A 22,297-nucleotide genomic window follows, 5' to 3' on the forward strand; every position below is an offset into this window, starting at 1 on the left:
ACCTTTAAGTGATCGACCTTAGTTCTCCCCAAACTCATACGAACAACAGTAGTTCTCCTATACATTGTAGGATTGACAATAGCTCTCCTACCTTTAAGGGATCGACTTTAGTTCTCCCAAAACTAATAGGAATGATAGTTGTTCTCCTATACATTGTAGGATTGACAATATCTCTCCCACCTTTAAGGGATCAACCTTAGTTCTCCTAAAACTCATAGGAATGACAATAGTTCTCCTATACAACATAGGATCAACAATAGCTCTCCTACCTTGAAGGGATTGACCTTAGTTCTCTTAAACCTTATAGGATCGACAATAGTTCTCCTATACATTGTAGGATCGACAATAGCTCTCCTACCTTTATGGGATCGATCTTAGTTCTCCTAAACCTCATAGGATCGGCAATAGTTCTCTTATACATCATAGGATAGACAATAGCTCCCCTACCTGTAAAGGATCGACCACAGTTCTCCCAAAACTCAGAGGATTGACAGTAGTTCTCCTACCTTCAAGGGATCGACCTTAGTTCTCCCAAAACTCATAGGATCGACAATAGTTCTCCTATACATTGCAGGATTGACAATAGCTCTCCTACCTTCTAGGGATTGACCTTAGATCTCCTTAAACTCATAGGACTGACAATAGTTCTCCTATACATTGTAGGATCGACAATAGCTCTCCTACCTTCAAGGGATCGACCTTAGTTCTCCTAAAACTCATAGGATCAACAATAGTTCTCCTATAGAACAAAGGATCGACAGTAGCTCTCCTACCTTTAAGGGATCGACCTCAGTTCTCCTAAAACTCATAGGATTGACAATAACTCCCCTATACATCGTAGGATTGACAATAGTTCTCCTATACACTGTAGGATCAACATTAGCTCTCCTACCTTTAAGGGAATGACCTTAGTTCTCCTAAAACTCATAGGATCGAAAATAATTCTCCTATACATCATAGGATCAACAATAGCTCTCTTACTTTCATAGGATCGACCTTAGTTCTCTTGAAACTCATAAGATCGACAATAGTTATCCAATACATTGTAGGATCGACAATAGCTCTCGTACCTTTAAGGGATCGGCCTTAGTTCTCCCAAAACTCATAGGATCGACAATAGTTCTCCTGTACATCGTAGGATTGATAGTAGCTCTCTACCTTTAAGGGATTAACCTTAGTTCTTCAAAACTCATAGGATCAACAATAGTTCTCCTATACATCATAAGATCAACAATAGTTCTCCTACACCTTAGTTCTCCCAAAACTCATAGGATCGATAGTAGCTCTCCTATCTTCAAAAGATTGACTTTAGTTTTTCCTTCAAGTTTCAAGTTTCAAATTCCAAATTTCAAGCTCCAAATTTCAATTCTTGGTCAAGATATAGAAGTCCTTGGCCACAGACAATTCCGGTTTCAAGGTAGAGAAGTCCTTTGATTACCTTTCATCAAGATCTAGGCAGAGAAGTCTTTGGGTTGCAGACAGCTCTAGATCAAGGTAGAGAATTCCTTTGATTGCCTTTCATCAAGATCTAGGTAGAGAAGCCCTTGGGTCATAGACGACTCCATTTTCAAGAACAGGATGGAAAAGTGTCTTGGTCACCCCACTTGTCAGGAATCATTTCCAGAGTCATCAACTACCAACTAAGTCAAGTTTTTTCACTTGTTGTCAAAAGATAAGGATGATCCAAAGTTTTAGGTTCGAGGGATAGGTAGCCTTTGAAAATCCAATCTCAATTAAATCATGGTTGCTAAAATAAGTGCCTTTGTTTTATATTGACATTCACTTTCCAAGCTCTATCAATGGGGGGTATTCTGTAGACACTCAATTTTGCACCCATGATTTAATCAAGGAGAATGACTTGAATGACTTGAATGACCATCGATGTACCCCAAAAATCATGATTGCATTACATGCATCGATTTGTTCTTGCATTACTTGCATCAATTTGTCTTTGCATTACATGCATCAATTCATTCATTACATATCATAAAAATGATCTTGAGATTCTAACGGTCACGGTGATGTGTCCGGTTTCTAAATTAGACCATCAAATCGAAAGATATCACATGATCAAGTTTGCAAGGTTAACATGCATTGTGTCTAGGTAGAGTCAACCACACATGATCAATATAAATTATTTCTGATTGGTTAAACAATTAAAATTAATTAAATAATTTTTTGATTGGTTGATAATTAGTGTTTAAAATGAGGATGCATGCATAGGAATAATAGGGGATAATTGGATAACAATAAAATTGTGGATAATCTAAACTTTATCAAAATTTATTTTAGGGTATTTATCTACAAGATAATTTTTCTTAAAAAGCCTGAATTATCCAGAAACGAGATAAAAAAGAAATCATAGACAAAGGATGAAAACGCGTCTAGGTGCAAGAACCTGTCAAAAAACTGAAGAGGAGTCCAAGTGGCACCTAAACACGAAAGAGCGTTTGGTGTCCAAGAGCCAATTCGGCCCTTTTGGAATGTCGAGCGGCATATTTGGAGGGCCGAACGACACTCTAAAAGGGTCGAATTTCCCCTTTCTGGGCTTTGCCCCAACGGCCTTCGAGTGACGATAAGGCACACCCTTATCAATCTTTTCGCTTGTGCCTATTTTTTAAAGTGTTTTGGCCTTTATAAATAGAGACTGAACCTCATAATTAAGCATTTTTTTTCTACGCTCTATTAGGCACACATCTTGAGGCTCTCAAATTGCTGATACTTGCTAATCCTCTCTGAGATTTGCTGCTTAAATTAGGGTTTTTAGGTTTCAAAGATAGCTGAATAAGTTTCTTTGAACCCCAAAACATCCTCTCAAGGAAAAAGAGTGCTCATGCAAGAGGTTGTTTCCATCACCCTATCTCTTTTCTCTATGCTTCTTTTTATGTGTTCGTAATTGTTTTGTTTAAAGCATGATTGTTTTTTATGTGATTGTTATAATATTTTTCTTAAATGTCAATAATCTGCATGTGAACAATTCTTTTACTTAAAGTGAAAACAAATCTACATCTTTGTTAGTTGTAGATCTGACTTTTTCTTAAAATAAAAACAGATTTGCATCTTTATTAGATGAAGATTTGACTTTTTCTTAAAATAAAAACAAATCTACATCTTTATTAGATGAAGATCTGAATTTTTCTTAAAATAAAATCAGATCTACGTCTTTGTTAGATGTAGATCTGAACTTTTTTTCACAATAAAACAGATATGCATCTTCCTTCGATGTAGATCTAGATTTTCCTTAATCAAAATTGGTTTGTATCTTCATTAGATGCAAATCCGAACATTATATATATATATATATATATATATATAAATTGATTTGTATCTTCCTTAGATACATATTTGATTTTTTTTTTTTTAATGCATGCAGACTTTTGAAATAAAGAAAAAGATAAAACATGATTGTGTTTGTGTTAGTTTTATTTAATTCATGTTGCATGAATTTAAATTATGAGTGAAACTCTCCTTAATTTTTTTTTTCATTCTTTTAAAGCATATAAAAAACAAATTTGATTTTTCTATTGTCAAAAACCCTTTTTTTTTATTCTCATAAAACAGATCTGATCTTTTAAAAACCAAAAAAAAAAAAAAAAAAAAAATTTAAATTCTTAAAAACATATCTAATATTTTTCAAATCAAAAGACTTTGTTTTAAGTGATAAACACAGATCTAAATTTTTATCTCCAACAACCACTTTTCTCCACATACCACAAAATAGATCTGGCATTTTGACAAATCAAAATAAATTTTTTTACCAATCCAAACAGATCTAAATTTTTTTTAAAAACAAAAGAAGAGACTTCATTCATAAATAAATTTGTGTGATATTTTTTTTCACATGTTCAACATATCATTCATGACATGCATAAAAAGGTACATTGGTCACAAGGGTTTAGAAGACCAGACTCTATCTAGGTGGAATGGGTGCCTAACACATTCTCATTCCATAACCTAGCCTCCGGATTTAGATCTTTGGCTAAGTAGATGTAAGCCTTGTCTTTACTTTTTATTTTGTGTAGAATGTAACTAGGACATAAAGTGATGTAATTATTTGGTAATTTGTAACTCGGGCCCAAAGCCACGTAATTTTTTAATTTTTCAATTATGTAATTTTTTATTCAATCAATGAAGAGAACAATTAAGTCATGTACTATTTATTCTTATTTTTTTGTATAAAAAAAAGTGGCGACTCCACACCACTTACCCAAAAAGAGAGGTGCCCTAAAAAGCACTCCAAAAATCTCTCTTTTTTTAGAGGCACTTTTTTCGAGGTCTCTCACAGTTCTATGTAATAAAGTTCTTTTATTATTATATAAAATAATGGTAACATGAATATTTTAGTATATGATTTATGTGATTTAGTCACATAAGATATAAATCACAAGTTTTTTGTAAACTCAGAATTTTAGTTCATAATCGGTAATGAAATCGGGCATTTCATCTACGAAGACTATAACATATCAACAAAGACGATTTGTCTTGATCATGGATGTGAAGACTTCTAGTTGATATGTTTTAAGTGTTAAGACACATTGAACTAGACTGCTGTGGGATTTATTATTCTACTAACGACTACTAAATGAATAATAAATCTCACAACTTCTATTTACATGAACTCTTAATCTTGAGAGAATAATGAGTGAGATCTAAAGTCACAATCAAATCCTCAGTATGTTGGGTAGCCACATTTAATGTTGAAGGAACATATATTTTCAAGATGGAATTCATAATCTCTTAACAGAGATATAAAATATTCTTTTGAGATAAATTTAATGGGTTTGGTTATTCAGAATGTTAGGCCTAACTACTTTAGTAAGAAGTTACTAAAGTATATATTTATGAAAGTGGATTTCATAAATATATGATGAATAACATAAAGGATTAAACCAGGTACTCAAGGATTAAGACGTAGTAATCTTCAAAGTGACAGTCAACATTCATGACTTTGTATTGCAACGAATATTTTAATGAAGGAGTGAATGTATAATAAAGTCTTGGGTTATAATTTATTAATAAGGCCTAGAGTGTAATTATATTTATATAGTGGTATTAAATATAATTAATGGTAATTTTGGGCTTGTCAAGAGTTAATAGAAAGGCTCAAAATCCATTGGAGCTAGTGTCTTATTTGTCCCTTTTGGTCCTACTCCAAGCCACATATTAAATCCCAATTGGAATGGCCCAAAAGGCTAGCCTAATTAGATAATCAGTTATGTATAAGGAGAGAAACATACAGAATTTTGCATTGATTGAAATGGTGTGTATGTGAGTGTAAGCCACTCTTATATTCTCCCTTGAACACATACATATAAACTGATTGAGAGACCACATTTCTTGGGCATAAGTGGAATCGAAGTGAAGATTAAAAGTATTCCCAAGTACTTCTAATCTTTGGTTTTGAATTTCACAGTACCAAGGTACGCTCTTTTATTCTTAAATTCTGAAATTTACATAGTACATGTTATCAATTGCGAATGAAGTAGATCCGTTAGTTGTTCGCTGCGTATGATTTGTATGCAATACAAACCATGTTTTTCCAACAATTGGTATCAGAGCACGGTCTTCAATTTCAAATTTGTATAACATGTTTTGTGAGTTTTGGAATCAAAGATAGTAATTTCATAATGTTAGAAGATTTTACAATAAATTTTCTGCATGGTTATTGAAATTATTGTTTGATAAAAAATGATATTGATGTTATGATGTTGTTTAAGTTTGATATTAAGTATGTTATATTGAACTTTAAGGCTATAGCATCAATGGAATCCAATTTTTGATCTCAAACTCAATCTATTATGTTCATATGATGGTAGTTCGTTCATGAAAAACCATTGAATTAAAAGTGCAAGGCTATGTGTGATGAGATTACACATGATTTTTAATTAAAAAACCTTTCTTTTAAAATATCTAGTGGGAGAGAGATACAAGGGTTGGATCTCACGGCCTCCATTATAGGTTCATAGTAGTGTGGGTAAGCACCTTCTCTTGGCGTATATGCCTTGTGGTCCCAAAGGAGGGTGTTTACATCATAGTACTACAAGGTTGAACTTACCCGCTTAAAGTAGTGTGAACAAGCACCTCATCTTGGCATATATGCCTCGTGATCCCAAAGGAGGGTGTTTTGTTTCATGGTACTACAAGTTTAAACACTATAAAGGAGATGAAATGTGGCTACACATGACTCTAGATAATGGTGTACACTAGACTAAGTGTAATGTTAACCTCCTAAAGGAGCTATGTCATTATTTACTTAGAGGCTAAAGTTAATACGGCATATTATTAGTGTTTGATAAGAGTTATCATGATAGCACTTCTCAATCAATCATGACGTTTATAATATATGTTATGTTATGATTTTATTATGGAACGTATGTTTATATGCTAAATTGATCATGTCCGGTTTACTTATTATATTCATGTTTGTTATTTTCAGATTTAAATCACAGCATCATTTAGCCCACTTGTTGCTATTCTTAATCAAAACAAACTTGCTAGATCCAACTATGTTGACTAAATATCAGGAAACCTATTAATCTGTTGTGCTTGGCTCTTACTTTTTTCCATTTTTGAAGTCCAAGTTATTTAAGTATTAGGAAAGCTGTCAATCTGTTAAATAAATAAAAAGGAATAGCATAATCTTAACATATATACAATTTTATCACAGATAGATCAAATTAATTGGTGACATGCAAAGCCAAGATTGTTAATCTTAACAACGGTTGGGGTATTATTTTTGCATGTCTCATATGCAACACAAAGGTCAAACCCATCAAAGGAGTTTTATGGTGTGAGTGATGTAAAGGTGAACCCAAATTATAAAATAATCCTGCGCATTGCGCGGGTTAAATGCTAGTTTCAATAACACTGAAAGCATATCCCAAAAATATACAAATCAAAGAAAAGAAACAAATTAATTGGAAACAAGCACTTACAAAGGGACCAAGGATCTTGTTCTATTAATGCCATCCCTACTAAAACTCTCATTGCCTACAATTGCTCAATGGTGTTCTTGCCTACTATATACACCACTTATTTTTAAAAGGTCACAAATTCTGGCCAATAACAAATAAAAGTAGAAAACTTCTAAAAAATTCGTTCAAGCATTGCACAATGTAGGGATGTGTGATTAAAAAATGAATATATATTTGTATGTTTCAAGACGTTGCAAGGGAACCAAAAAAAGTAAAAAATAGTGATGCCAATATCACATTGCACAATTTATTATTGCTAGAACTACCAATATAGCAAAACCGAACTCTGTTGCTCATAGTTTGGCTAAACACGCAATTAATATTCCAAACTTTTAGTGTGGATGGAGGATGCTCCACTACAACTTTTTTCTGTATTTCAGGCTGATTTAGCCGATATTTTTAAATAATATTATTCGACTTCTTTCTCAAAAAAAGGAAAAAAGAAAAGAAAAAGAAAAACAGAATTGTGACACTGAATATGAAAACAAACATAACAAATACAGCAATTTATTTATGTGGTTATGCTCCCAACAACATAGCTTTTTGTTTTTACCTCAACAGGTTATCTAAGGTTGATCTTTTGCGTAGGTTGTATATGCTTGGAATCACTCACAATATTAAAAGACCACATAAAAACCCAAAACCCAAAATCCAATTTGCATAAAAGCAACAACTAAACCACAAACCCAAAAATTAATCATTCATATTCTAGATCCCATCAAGTTTCCTATCATGGGCTAACCACAATTCAAAGAACACCAACTAAGAAGTCCTGCAACCATAAATTCATTGACGCAACTTAGATAAGTGTAGTTTACAGCTTTTGTTATTTTAGAGAATGAATAGAGCATCAAGCATAATTGTAATTGACCAATCAACAATTTTATCAACACAAATTAAGTTTGACTCCATGACATCTAAATTGTAATCAAATAGCACTAAGAAAAGAATTGGTTTAAGTCACAAAACACTGACTAAATTTGAGAAAATATTATATAATAAAGAATTGAATACAAAACATTACCTTATGCAACATCAGCGATAGAAGCAAATTGAGAGTGGTGATGGATTTGGCTAAGATTAGAGACAGAGGATAGGGTCTAAGTTTGAGGCCTAAGAAAATAAAAGAGAAACAAATGAAACAAATCAGAGAGAGATTATAGGCATTGGTTAGCTACATCCTCTGATACTGAGGTGAAATTTCAAACATGATACAATACATCTTTTAGGCATTTGCAATCCAAAATGAAGGGTGCAAAAGTCAATAATCATATAATGTATTAAGTTTGAAAGGACGATGTATTGTATCTATCATCTAATCCATTGTTTTCAAAATAGATAATACACAATCATACCTATGGTTTTTGGAACTGCCTTCCCAAAAAGACCCATCACAATTCGACCTGAAAGATGACAGATGATAAAGATTTAAAGAGTATCATATTAACGATGATCACAGTTCCTCTAACAACACTATATCCTTAAATTTCACAACTTTTGATACCCATTACTCACAGTTAGAATTGGCAAAATACTTCTACAATGTCAAAGTAAAATACCCTCTCTTTTTTTCTTTTTCTTTTTTTTTTTAAAAAAAAAAGCAAGTCTCTTTCTTTTACAAAAAAGAAATGTAATGGAATAGAGCACTTCCAGTGGGCTTTCCACCAATCTCAACATCAAAATAAACTTTATGGGTCAACGTCAAGCATCTGTTATTTTTAAATCAAAACCAATCAAACCACAATACCAACTTTATGGTAAATTTGTTAAATAATTTAACTAGAGGGATTTAATAAATCAAAGAAAAACAACCATCGGTACCCTGCTTAAAATAACCCTAACTAAAAAAAGCAAAGGCTTTACAAATCAAGGTCAAGCATCTGTTATTCCTAAATCAAAACAAATCAGACCACAATACCAACACCTAAATCATATTTCTAAGTTAATATATATATATATATATATAAATATATTTCCTCTGTTTTCATCATTAAGTTGGTTGCCTTTCCTCTGTTTGGTTTCAATTGAAAAACTTAAATTCAGAGAAAAGAGAAAGAGGAAAGCAAGCATACCTGGACATTGGGTATGGAGTTTGATTTTCAATTGAAAATAATAACAGGTAGAGAATGAGTTGCATAATACAAGAAAACCAAAAGATGAAGTGGCGGCGATCCGTGGTGGCGACAGAGGTGGTGAAAGAATCTAAGTTTTGGGTTTTGATTTTGGGGGAAGGAAAGGGTGAGTTTTAGGTTTAGGGGAAGGTGACGTTAGTGTGTGAGAAGAGGAGAGATTTTGAAGAAGTATCGGTTTTAGGTTTAGGTTTGAAGAAGTACGGGTTTTGTAATGTGTATTTGGTGGGGGAAATAATGAGATTTAAATTTTATTTTTAAATTAATAATGCTAACGTGAGTAAATGGGTTAGGAAAAAAATCAATACATATAAATCAAATTAAAAAATATATATATTAAATGTTGACATGGAAAATTGTGGGAGCTTCAAAAGCTACCCGTGCGATGCACGGGAAAGCTATTGACTATGAAAAAAAAATTCAACAATGAGTAAAGAATTTAAATTTATCTCATCATAGTCATAAGAGTAGTTTTAGGACCATATTATTTTACAACTTTTTGCCACAACTTTGTCGTGACAGTGGTAGAATGTTGTTTATGCACAAAAAATTATTTATAATAAATTATAAGAAATTTAGAAATAGAAATTTGGGTTAATAATATGCATATTATAGACATTTTGCTAGTTAGTATTTTTTAAAAATTAAGAAATATTTAACTTCTATACTTTTCTCAATCCTACTTATTCTTAGTAATAACAATATAGACAATTCAAAATATGAAAGAATATTAAAATTATAACACCTAATTCCATTATCTTTTATGTTGAATCCAAACAAATAATCAATCAACCAAAAATCATAGCTTTAATTAAGAAAACAAAAAATCACATGAACCCAAATAAAAAGCATTTAAGGTAAAGAATTAAGATCAACCTACTGAGACGCTAATACCAAAAGCCCAAGACTTAAAACTTCCAAATTTATAGAATTCCCGAATTCTACTTCAAAACCAAATAAAACCCTTCAAATTCAACCAATTTATATATAACATACCAAATAAAAATTTATCCCTGGGCTGGAAGAAATAGGTTGTAGCTTTGATTTTTCTCCAAAAAAATAGAGATGTTTCATATGCCATAAACAATATAAAATAATTAGTAGAAATTTCAACCCAAAAACCAAACCCATGAAAACAATGTGAACATAAATATGGAGATTAACCCAAATACTCAAAAGAAAATCAATTCTAAACATAATAAAAGAATAAGATAGAAAGAAAAACTCAGGCACATACAAAAGCAAATAAAAAATTCGACATAAAAGATAAAATTAATTAATAACAATATAAAAAAATATCCACATATGTTGAATTGAAATTCATTAATAATAACAATATAAACAAATTCAACATAAAATTCATTAATCAAAGAAGCAATCACCTTTCATCCCGATGGAAGGACCCTATTTTCTGGCTGGAAGATAGTTCGAAGATTTGGAATGTCACTATCATGTAGTTTAATGAAATTGTATGAAAATGGTACCTAAACATCACATACATACATGCTTGGAAATTGTAGATTTATTCATGGGAGCCATTAATTTGTCATGATGCTGTTGATATGGGATGGTCAACACTTGGTTTCCAATGCATTAATGATGGAAAACTCCTGGCTTGCTCATATTATCGCAATTTTGTTGGAGTTTGGGTAGCAGATGTATCGATGCTTTCTAATCAGGACCAAACGGCCCCTTAACCCTCACAACTCCACATTGCAGATATATTAGCATGGTTCTTAAATCAAATAGAAGACCAGTTCGGCGAGGGAGATCCATCTCACATTGCAAACAACCATAAAGCTATGGCATGTGTTTCTTTTCCTATTAAATATTATTTATCAACGAATAGCTCCTAATTTTAGTGGGCCCAAAAGTGTGTAAAAGCTTGAAAATTAAAAGCAAGAAATTCCAAAGGCATGAGTTTAGCCGTTAGAGAGACATGTTCTAGAATCTTCTTTCCTACTAGACCTCTTTATTGTAGTCTGAGCAGAACTTGGTTAACACTGCATACTGAACTCCCTCAAACCCTAAACAAAAGACCCAAAAAATTGAAGCCACAAATTAGAAACACATACCCACGGTGGTAAGAAGAGCTGTAGTGGCACCGTTTAGCTTGGAGTTTGGACTGAGGGTTTGTTTTCTCCATCTGGTTTATATGGTCGGGTTGTTGAAGGGTACTTAGGCTTTGTTTTCTTTGTCTAGTTTATATATATATATATATATATATATGATAATGATGAGTTTGAGTTTAAGTTGGACTTGTTAGAGAGATAGAGTTTCACTCCATGTTAAGTTTGGACTAAACAAAAATAATTTTATTTTAAAAAAATAATAATGATTTATTTTTTAAATATTGTGTTGACGTGAAAAATTGTAAGAGTTTCATATATATATATAGAGAGAGAGATTAGGATTTGGTGGGTGTTTTCCTATTCGCTTTATTATTCCTTTAAAAAAAATTTAATACATTCTAGTGTCTAAGGCCATCAATAATAATTCATATTTAATTTAATAAAAGTTTAGACCTGTTTCAAAATATAATGTGTTATGCTTCTTATGGCTTTCTCACCCTCACTGTTAGGACATATGTGTTTCACATGTTAAGAACATATGTCATGATTTTATATAATTGGCTTATATCCTTTGACAAAATGCACTTCACTTATAATTGGGTAGATTTAGGATGTGTGTAAATACTTCAAGAAACCATGTTTCAAGATCAAGTGTTAAAACCTTCAAGTTTGTCCAAGAAAACAAGCTGAAAGTGCAAAGTTACTAAAGCTCGACAACTAGCATGTGTCGAGGTTTAAGGAAGCTGTTCAGCCCGTGTGCTTGACACCTTCTCGACAGCTACTCGACACCTTTTATCTGTCAAGGTTTAAGAATTTCAGAATTCTGATATGATTTTCTTGGGATCTGTAAATGTGTCTTTGGGCTTTCTTTTCTCCTAACCCTAGACATATAAAAGGATTGTTTTAAGGGCCGTCAAATAGTTCATAAGTTGCACAAGCATTGAGCAAACTCTGTTTAAGAAAATTGTGACCAGAGACGAAGTTCTTGCCCTAGTTCATCTCTCTTTTTTGAAGAAGTTGTTATGTATGTGCACCGTAGGGTTTTGTGGCCAAGCATCTTCTTGATCTTCATCGTATGGATGAACTGAAGAAATTTGCAGCCAATAACCTTCTTAGTTGGTGATTGAAGTCGCGTACTGGGATCCGCGCAATTGGTTAGTCACATTCTTGGGAGCCATGCATCGAAAGGGGAACTGTCACTACAGAACAAGTCCAATTGGGTATTTGGGTAAGGATTCAACTGTAGGTTGGTAAGGTACTTGAGATTCCTTTACTTGTAATCGCTTGTTGTGATAATCACAGTTTCGGGAGTGGTAACCTGAAAATCACCAAGTGGGGTTTTTGACATTAGTTTTTCCCCATTCGTAAACAAATCACTGTGTTATTTATTTTTTATTGCATAATTAGTTTATTGGTGATTTGTTTGTGCTACCACGCGTTTGCATGTTAATTAACTTAATTGATTCACTTGGCTAAATTAATTGGTTAATTTATCACAAGAGGTCAACTCGTTTTTGGCCTATCAAGTGGTATCAAAGCAGGCACACTCTGATTAGGGTTAATCTTTGCTATGTTTGATCTGTTGACCCCTATTTGTCATGGATAAAGGACAGTCATTAATTATAGATCCTTTATTTGATGGCACTAACTATGCATACTGGAAAGTACACATGAGAGCTTTCTTGCAGTCTTTAGATGAGAAGGTGTGGCAAGCTGCCGAGATTGGTTGGACTAAGCCAAAGGAAGTGCCGGCAAATTGGGATGAAGCCAAGATCAAGACGGTAAACTTCAATACCAGGGCATTGAATGCTTTATTCAGTGCGGTCACCAATGAGGAGTTCAAGAAGATATCCTTTACTGAAACTGCTAAGGAAGGATGGACCATCCTCTAGACAACCTATGAGGGTACAAAGGCTGTCAAGGATTCAAAACTTCAAAGGCTCACTACAAGCTTTAAAGAGATAAAGATGGAGGAGGATGAGTCATTCGATGAGTTCTATGCCAAGCTAAAGGACATAGTAAACTCAACCTTCAATCTTGGGGAAACCATTCCTGAACCCAAGATTGTAAGGAAGGTGCTCAGATCTCTACTCGAAAGATTCCATGCCAAGATCACAGTGATAGAGGAATCAAAGGATATTGAGAAGATTCCTTTAACTGAGCTGGTTGGAAACTTACAGACCTACAAGCTAGGGTTAACAAGAATAGGTAAGTCGGGTAAAGGCAAGAGCATGGCTTTGAAGGCCAAGAGTAGTAACACAGATGAGTCTTCCGATGATGAAGATTCCAAGATGAAGTCCTACATCACTAGGCAGTTCAAGAAATTTATGAAGAATGCCAATGGAAAGGGCTTCGACAAGGACTGTAGGCAATCTAGTTCTTCTTAGTTCAAGAGTCAAAAAAAGGGAAGAAGGATGCTAGGAATGGCGGTCTGTAAGGTTGAATTTAATCAACCATCTTGTTGGCTTTATTCCATGCCAAATTTGCTTGTATTTCAGCAATTAGTAACCCTGTATTTAGGTGGGATTGTTGTAAGGGTAGTGAGTGAGATAGTGTGTTGAAATGTTCAAGAGTGTGCAAGAAAACAAAGACTCGCGACGGGATCTTGCAGATGACTCGTGGTTGCAAGCCGCCAGAAGATGCATACGTGCTAGGCATGCCAGAAGTTGAAGTGTCATGCTAGCTGGAGCACTACAAGATAAAATAGGACAACTAGCCGTTCTGTTATCTCACGGTTGGATCTCGCGACTCAGTCTAGCCACGAGGCCAAGTCGCGAGCCACTACTGTTTTGAAAAACCTAACTCTTCACATTCCATTCTCACCCCAGTATAAATACTTCTTATACCCACGAAAGAACGAGAGTTTCCAGAGAGAATTTTGAGAGAGAAACCCCAGAGTAAATCAAGATTGATTCATCTACAATCTTCATATAAGAGACTCTTTAAATTCCTCAACTCTCTTCTTCTTCATTGTTAAATCCTTGAGAGGCTTTTTACCAAAACCTTTTCTCACCATATCCATTACTGTGAGAGGGCTGTTTGGTGTTCTGGGAAGCAGTTAGGAAGGAACCAATTTACATTGGTTGATGCTATGGTCAAGTAGCGGAATCCGGGAAGTTAGAAAAGAAATAGGTTCGGCGCAACCTCGTTGAAGCAAGAAGCTTGGAGGACTTAGGTACATTGGGTAGATTAGGCTTGGAGGGTCTATTGCTGTTCATGTATCTCAACTACATTTTCTAGTGGATTACTTACCGCTTGGAGGGCGGCGGAGAGGTTTTATGCCAAGGGCTTCGGTTTTCTCTTCGATAACACATCGTGTGTTGTCCTTGTGTTTACATCTTCCTTCTCTTAATCTTTGCCTTTTATTTTCTGCTGTGGATGTGATTTTAATTGGTTTAGATTGTTTACCAATTCTGTTTATAGCTTGTGTTCATTTTCCGCACACTAGTTGTTTGTCATAAAGCTTGAATTGGTTATTTTGTATTTGGGGGTCTAAATATTCAAGGGTGTTTTATACACTATTTGAACTTTCACGGTCAGTACACTGTTCCCGCAAGACCTAAGTGCTTTGGGTGTCAAGGTTTCAGTCACATGAAACATGAGTGTCCTACATATCTCAAGAGCATTGGAAAGAGCAAGGCACTTGCTGCTACCTTAAGCAACACCGAGCCTGAGGATGATTCCGACAATGAGGATGACGAAATCTTGAATGTCTTCACTGCCACTGTTAATCCTACTAATGGGATTGTTGAAGATGTGGTTAAAGAAGAGGAATTGGTGGAATCCAAGTTTGAGAAGATAGATGATCAAGATAACATCCATACAGCCTATGAGAAACTGTATAAGCTTTCTAAGAAGTATGAGAAACTGTATAGACTAACCACCAAGAAGCTTAGTCATGTAGAACTTGATTGTGAGGAGCTGTCCACAAAGTTTGATGAGGCTAATCAAACTATTGGAGCACTGAGGTTCGAGAACAATTTATTGGCTGAGAAGACCAAGAAACTTGAAGCGGAGCTATTTTAAGTCAGAGCTCAATTGGAGAGGACTTCCAATGCAAAGTTCGATGAGATGCTCAGTCTTCAGAAATCTACTTCTGATTGAACAGGTTTAGGGTATGGTCTCTCTTCCTCTAATATTGCTTCAACTAGTATCACTGTTTTTGTTCCTCATGCTAATAATGTTAAAATTGAAAACAATGATGTTAAAACTGATTTAGCTAGTGAGAACTTAGACAAAGGTAAATCTATCTTAGGAGCACCCCCTAAGCAAGATAAGAAGGAAGCTAAGAACCCTAGGGCTAAAAAGGCTAACTCTCAAAAGCTTAAACAGAAGAAGTAGCATCTTTGTCATCATTGTGGAGTTGCCGGTCATACTCGATCAAATTGCTATAAGTGACTAGCCACTCAATAGAGCAATGGCATGATAGCATCCGGGAACGAAAATCAACATCAATCCTCTCTTGCTCCTCTTGGAGATATTCTCAAAACCCTCATGTTCCTTTTGAACTTGAACGGTTTTAATTCTTCTCCCTCACCGCCGATTCAAGAGTTTCCTAGATGGAAAGGTTCTTCCAATGTGTGGAAGGAAAAGGGCTCCAAGTGATTCTATCACTTTTCTCTTTCTCTCTTCTTGTTTTTGTGTGTGCATTACTTGTGTGTTTTGCTTTCAAGTTTTGAGTCAGTCTAGTTTTTATGCTTTGCTTTGTTTAACATGTTTTTGTTTGGTTACTTTTCAGTTTTGTTTTGTTTTGTTTTTCGTATAAAATAAAAAAAAATTGAAAAATCAGAAAAATACAAAAACAATGTGTGTTTTGTGTACATTGGTACTTGTGTACCTTGGATGGCCATTGAAACAAAGTTTTCTAAACTTTGTATCTTTTGTAACTTAGATGAGCATCTCTATGCACAACTAAGCAATGAGTTTTGTGGCTCTTGTTTGTGATGAGTAAGATTAAGTTATCTCTGGTACTTGACACTCGTATCACTCTTTTTGACGGGAAGGACTAAAAAATCCTAAGAGAAAGGCAGAAATAACCATCTCATCACTATTGTCCACGATCATAATATGACACCTGTATGCTTTGTCATAGCAAAAGTGTAGTGTCAATGACATTTGTGTGCTTCGGCATAACAAATTGGAATGTCAAATGCTTACCATCATTGGGTATTTCTTATCTATCTCTTATATGCCCATGCATGATTTGCTCAAAAGAAAAATATGCAAAGAAAATAAAAAGCAAAAAGATCAAAAATGCTTTAAATATAATTGCAAGCGTGTATTCTAGGAGATGTGGGAGTTATAGGATGTACCTCGAAGGTGATAGTCCTCATCAAACAGTTATGATTGTATGTGAGTCAAAGTGATTTTCTAATATCTAAATTGTCATAACATGTATACACTTATGCAATCTTGCGATATTTTTCACACACAACACACAATATTCTTTACTACTCTTGATACATGTGCAGGTACAATATGATTTGGCCATCACAAGGTTTTACATGTGTTAATGTATGCTCACTAAACTAGCTTGACTTGTTTTTGAAAAATAAAATCGGTTTGACTTGTTTAGTGTGTGTATGTGTGTTTTTGGGATTCATGTGCTTAAAATTGCTGTTGAGAAATGATTTTAAGAGGTTTATATGGTGTTTGAATCATTGGTTGAGTTGCATGTTGGATTACATTCATGTCTATGTTTTTCTCTTCTCAAAAAACTGCTTTTAAAAGCTAGCTCAACACCTCCTCGATACCTTGCTATCTATCAAGCTTCTTAAGCTTTTTCTAATCGCAATCTCGACAGCTTCTTAACACCTGGTGGATTGATCAACAAAGTTCCTGCCTCCTCGATACCTTCTTGACAACTGGTGGATCGATTAAGCTTCTGTTCTTGAACCTAATGGTCTATTCCTTGACACCACCTCGATATTTGTATCTGTCAAAGACCAATTTCTCGACACCTTCCTCGACAAATGGCTTGACACCTTTCGACACCTCATCTGTCGAGATTTACTGAGGGTCTATTTATACTTTCTTGTGCTATCTGACCTTCATTTCTTTCGATCTCTCTCTCAATAGCACTCTCTTTTCTCTCCCAAACAACCTCATCTCACTCCAATTTTGATCCTCAAGGTTTCTTCAAGTTTTTTCAAGATTTTCTTCACTTGGTAAGCTTCTTATCTCTCATTCTTCATGCATTTCATGTTTTGAAACCTAGGTTTTGGGGTTTTTCAAAATTTTGGGGTTTTTCAAAATTGATGAGTTTTTGTTGAAATTTTGGGATGGGTTTTCACTTAAATGAGTTTAAAATCTCATGCATTGCATCACATTAGCATTATAATAGTATTGTCATGCATTTAGATATGTGCAAACTGTTTGTGTGCTGATAGGTTTGGATTGGGTTGAGCCCATGATGCAATTTCTTTTGTATGTCACATGTTTATACATTTCCCATGCATATGTACTCTCTTTTCAATATACTTGTTATATTTGAATTTCTTGGGAATTTTTAGATTGTATTTCTTTCTCTCCCTCTCTTTTTATTTACGTTAGTCGTATCTATGGCACCTAAGCGTAACCTACTCCGACTTGGAACCCTCTTCCTTCCAAAGCTTCTTCATCCTTTGATTCTACTCCTCTCTCTCTTTGATTCCATGATGATGATGCCCACAAGGCATTCTTGGAGAACTTTTCTAGAAGAGGTGCTCATTTGGAACGCCAAGTCATTTTGGCGGACTTTGCCGACATTAACCTTCCCACTGTCATTCACAGTCGAGAATAGGAGTCACTGTGGGACGTCCCGGTCACTTGTACTCTCGTGCTTATCCAGGAGTTTTACTCCAACATGCACGAGATTGATTGTTCAGTACCTCTTTTCTTCACTCGCATTCGAGGTACGCGCATTCCTGTCACACCGCAACTTGTTGCGGATGTGCTTTGGGTTCCTAGGATAGAGTTTCTTAACTATCCTAGTTGTGAGCGTCTGTGGACTGTGTCCAAAGATGAGCTCATGGCTGCTTTCTACGAGCGCCCTTCTGATTGGGGTGATCGTCAGTTTACACCATGTAGGCCTTTTGCTAAAGGTCCTAGATTCATAAACATGGTGACGACTTTTGTACTCCATCCATTCTCTCACTACAACTCCATCACAGAGCCTTGTGCTCGGTTTTTGTTGTCTTTTCTTGGGCATCTTACTATAGACTTCCCTTCTTATTTCATTCTTTCCATTATAGATGTTCATCTAGATTCAGCGTCTCGTGATAAGCTCATCTTTCCTTCCGCTATCATGAGGATCTTATGCCATTTTTCTGTTCCTTTTCCCTTTTCCGACCATTTTTCTATCATGTGTACCATAGACTACGCTACCATTAAACGTAGCGAGGCGCAGTTTCAATCAAGGCAGTCGGATTCAACAGCTCCTCCCTCCAATTTAGCTCTATCCTGTTCTGCTCCATCCATATTCGCTCCCTCCTCTTCTTCGGACGATGTGACTCTAGGAGACATCATGGTGCAACTTCAACGCATGAATGCTCGTCTAGATACACTATCTATAGAGATGTATCAGATGAACGTCTGTGTTGGCTGTATTGCTCGACGACAGGCGACCATGGGCAAATTTGCTCCCAAGGCTACTCCTTCACCACCTTCTGTTGGTTCTGATTCTGATGATGATGATGGTGATGACGATGATGCTTCTGAGGATGATGATGATGGAGATGCTAGCTCTATCGATGAGATGTCTACTTCACACTCTTACCCCTTGTAACTCGTGACAAAAATGGGGAGTAGTTTTGGATATGAGAGTAGTTATTCTTAGGGGAAGAGTTAATATAAGACTATTTTGTTAGGGGGAGTGTTGATATGCTTTAAGGGATGTAGTGAGGATAATATATATCTTTTCTTTTCTTTCTTTTTTAGATACATTGTTCTTGTACATTAGGTCTTATGACCATTTTTACACATACATTATACTTATTCTCTTTATATGTGGATGTATGTTTCTTTCACCTACCCCTTACATGTGTTGTTTCTTTTCTCTCTTTATGCACATACTTCTTATTACTTGTATGCAATCTATTATTTCTATTTCACACAAAGATGCCTTGATGAGTTTTGTTTAAAGTGTTTCTGAAATACAGGTTGTTAAAATCTACTTGTCATAAACTCTCTTCTTGCAAAGTTTTTCAAGAGTTTGTGTTAGAATAGATTTTATTGTATTCAACAAGTGAATATGAGTTAAGTGATTTATGACTTCTCTCATATGCTCATTTCTTTGTTGTGGTTTTGTCACAAATTGCCAAAGGGGGAGATTGTTAGGATATATGTGTTTCACATGTTAAGAACATATGTCATGATTTTATGTAATTGACTTATCCTTTGACAAAATGCACTTCACTTGTAATTGGGTAAATTTAAGATGTATTTAAATACTTCAAGAAACCATGTTTCAAGATCAAGTATTGAAGCCTTTAAGTCTGTCCAAGAAAACAAGCTAAAAGTATAGAGTTACTAAAGCTCAACAGCTACCTCGACAACTAGCATGTATCAAGGTTTAAGGAAGTTGTTCAGCTCGTGTGCTTGACACGTTCTCGACAGCTGCTCGACACCTTCTATCTGTTGAGATTTAAGAATTTAAGAATTCTGATATGATTTTCTTGGGATCTGTGAATGTGTCTTTGGGCCTTCTTTTCTCCTAACCCTAGACATATAAAAGGATTGTTTTAAGAGCCATCAAACAGTTCATAAGTTGCACAAGCATTGAACAAACTCTGTTCAAGCAAATTGTGACCGAATACGAAGTTCTTGCCCTAGTTCATCTCTTTTTCTTGAAGAAGTTGCTGTGTATGTGCACCCTGGGATTTTGTGACCAAGCATCTTCTCAATCTTCATCATGTGGATGAACTGAAGAACTTTGTAGCCAACAATCTTCTTAGTTGGTGATTGAAGTCGCGTACTGGGATCCGCGTAATTGGTTAGTCACGTACTTGGGAGCCGTGCATCGAAAGAGGAACTGTCACTACAGAACAAGTCCAATTGGGTATTGGGGTAAATGTTTAACTGTAGATTGGTAAGGTACTTGGGATTCCTTTACCTGTAACCACTTGTTGTGATAATAGTGGAGTTTTAGGAGTGGTGACTTGAAAATCATCCGGTGGGGTTTTTGCCGTTAGTTTTTTCCCATTCGTAAATAAATCACCGTGTTATTTATTTTCCGCTGCATAATTTGTTTATTGGTGATTTGTTTGTACTACCATGCGTTTGCATGTTAATTAACTTAATTAATTCACTTGGCTAAAATTAATTGGTTAATTTATCACAAGAGGTCATCTTGTTTTTGGCCTATCACTTATCTAATTCTTATCTATAATCTACTGAGAATAGGTTTATGACTAGACTCGAAGTTATTAGAAGAAAACTAAATTACTGGTAGTAATGTCGTTATAATGTTTCTTTGTTCAAAAAGTTGGTTTGAGATCTCACTGTTATCATTCCCATTTTAGATTATTTAGTTCGTCATAATGTGCGGAATTCGATCAAAAGATTTTATTATCATTCCTTCGGTTTGCTTCACGCTATATTTTGATGGGAAACGTAGCAGCTAGGCTAGCTTATTTATTACTTGGTTCCAATTTCGATGATACAAGTAGCTAAACAGGTATTTTCGATGCTATAATAAATTTAACATACATATAGTGAAAGAAAGAGCAATACTTATAGGTGACTTGATCTGTCACCGTTGGAGTACCTAAGCCACCGGATAGGAAGGTTTCTTGGCAATGCCACAAACACCTTCTGGTGCTCCAGTATCTCTCTGAATCCTCATGTAGCCACTCTCACCCCAGGTGGTGCCCCATGAATTCTTGATTAACCAGTACTTGGTACCATCATCACTCATTCCATACCCGATTACCGTAACGGCATGGTCTAAATTGGTCCCGCATTCTCCTGTGAAAACTCCACTGGAATAGGACTTAAAGTCAGGACTAGAACCTTCTATGGCAACTGAAACTGGGTGGTTGGCTACTGCTTGCAGTAATGCCTCCTCATTATTGGAAGGTACGTCTTCATATGAACTTATCTGAGCTACAATATTAGATGCCATTTGCTGGTCACAAGTTCCATCCATAGCCTGATATGGGTAGTTTTCCTCTGAGGCGAGTCCTTGGTTCTGTATTATATATTCGAAGGCATAATCCATGAGACCACCATTGCAACCATTACTGCCTTCCACACAGTCCACTAGTTGTTGCTCGGAAAGGGAGATTTTGTTGCCATTTTTGATCTGGGTGACCCCCTCTACTGCTGCCACAGCTGAAAAGGCCCAGCAACATCCTACATAGGAATCAATCATAACAGAAATCTTGTTAGGACAAAAATAAATGCAACAAATAAGACTAAACTAGGTTTTAGTTTCATACAACGTTATTATTCTCTTACCACACTGTTCTTGGTTTTTGATGGGGGTAACAGCTCCTTTTTCTCTCCAATCCATAGTCATTGGAATTTCAGTCAGGTTTTCATATCTGAATGAGGTTTTGGGTGAACTGGGCTGGGAGGAAATCTTGTATCCAGTACGAGTAGCAATGAATTCTTCAGTTGTTAAGTCTGCAAATTCATTGACGCTTAACTTGTAAGTGCGATTCCCTTCATTGTTGACTTTGTCTATGTATTCAACATTGTCCTTGAATATCTTGAAACGCTTTTCCTTCTCAGCATCATCTTCGTAGTTGCGTCCATACTTAGCCATCCATTGCTGATATCTCCCAGCAATGGAGTCTTCAAGTAATGTGCGGGACATGGCTTGATATGTGGAAGTCTCCAAAATCAACAAGAAGACTATGATAAGTTTTTTTCCATGTATTAAAGCCATTGTTTTACAGACCGAAGAGAGTTCTTTGTTAATGGCTCTATGTGATTGATAATTGGTGAGAAAGAAAACACACATTTACCCTATTTATAGGAGATTAGCATCCCCATTGTGAAGTGCATCTTGGGTTGGAATGGGACCCCTTTTTCCCATCGTGCTGGGCAAGTTAAAGTTGACACTTGAATCAGAATCCTTTCTTGAGGGATGCTGATTGCTGATAAAGGTTTTGAATGATCAAATTTAAGTAACATGGGA

At 35.3% G+C, this 22,297-nt stretch overlaps 1 protein-coding gene across 1 annotated transcript; it reads right to left on the reverse strand.

Moving 5' to 3' along the window:
- Positions 1–20,843: 20,843 nt before the first annotated feature.
- Positions 20,844–22,085, reverse strand: LOC115984188 (zingipain-2-like). The gene is made up of 2 exons (XM_031107133.1): positions 21,613–22,085; positions 20,844–21,507 (listed from the first exon to the last, which is right to left on the reverse strand). The coding sequence occupies exons 1-2, from the start codon at positions 22,043–22,045 to the stop codon at positions 20,921–20,923; spliced, it is 1,020 nt and encodes a 339-aa protein (XP_030962993.1). The 5' UTR covers positions 22,046–22,085; the 3' UTR covers positions 20,844–20,920.
- Positions 22,086–22,297: the final 212 nt, after the last annotated feature.

The sequence above is a fragment of the Quercus lobata genome, chromosome 4, assembly GCF_001633185.2.
Source record: "Quercus lobata isolate SW786 chromosome 4, ValleyOak3.0 Primary Assembly, whole genome shotgun sequence".
NCBI classification, from domain to species: domain Eukaryota; kingdom Viridiplantae; phylum Streptophyta; class Magnoliopsida; order Fagales; family Fagaceae; genus Quercus; species Quercus lobata.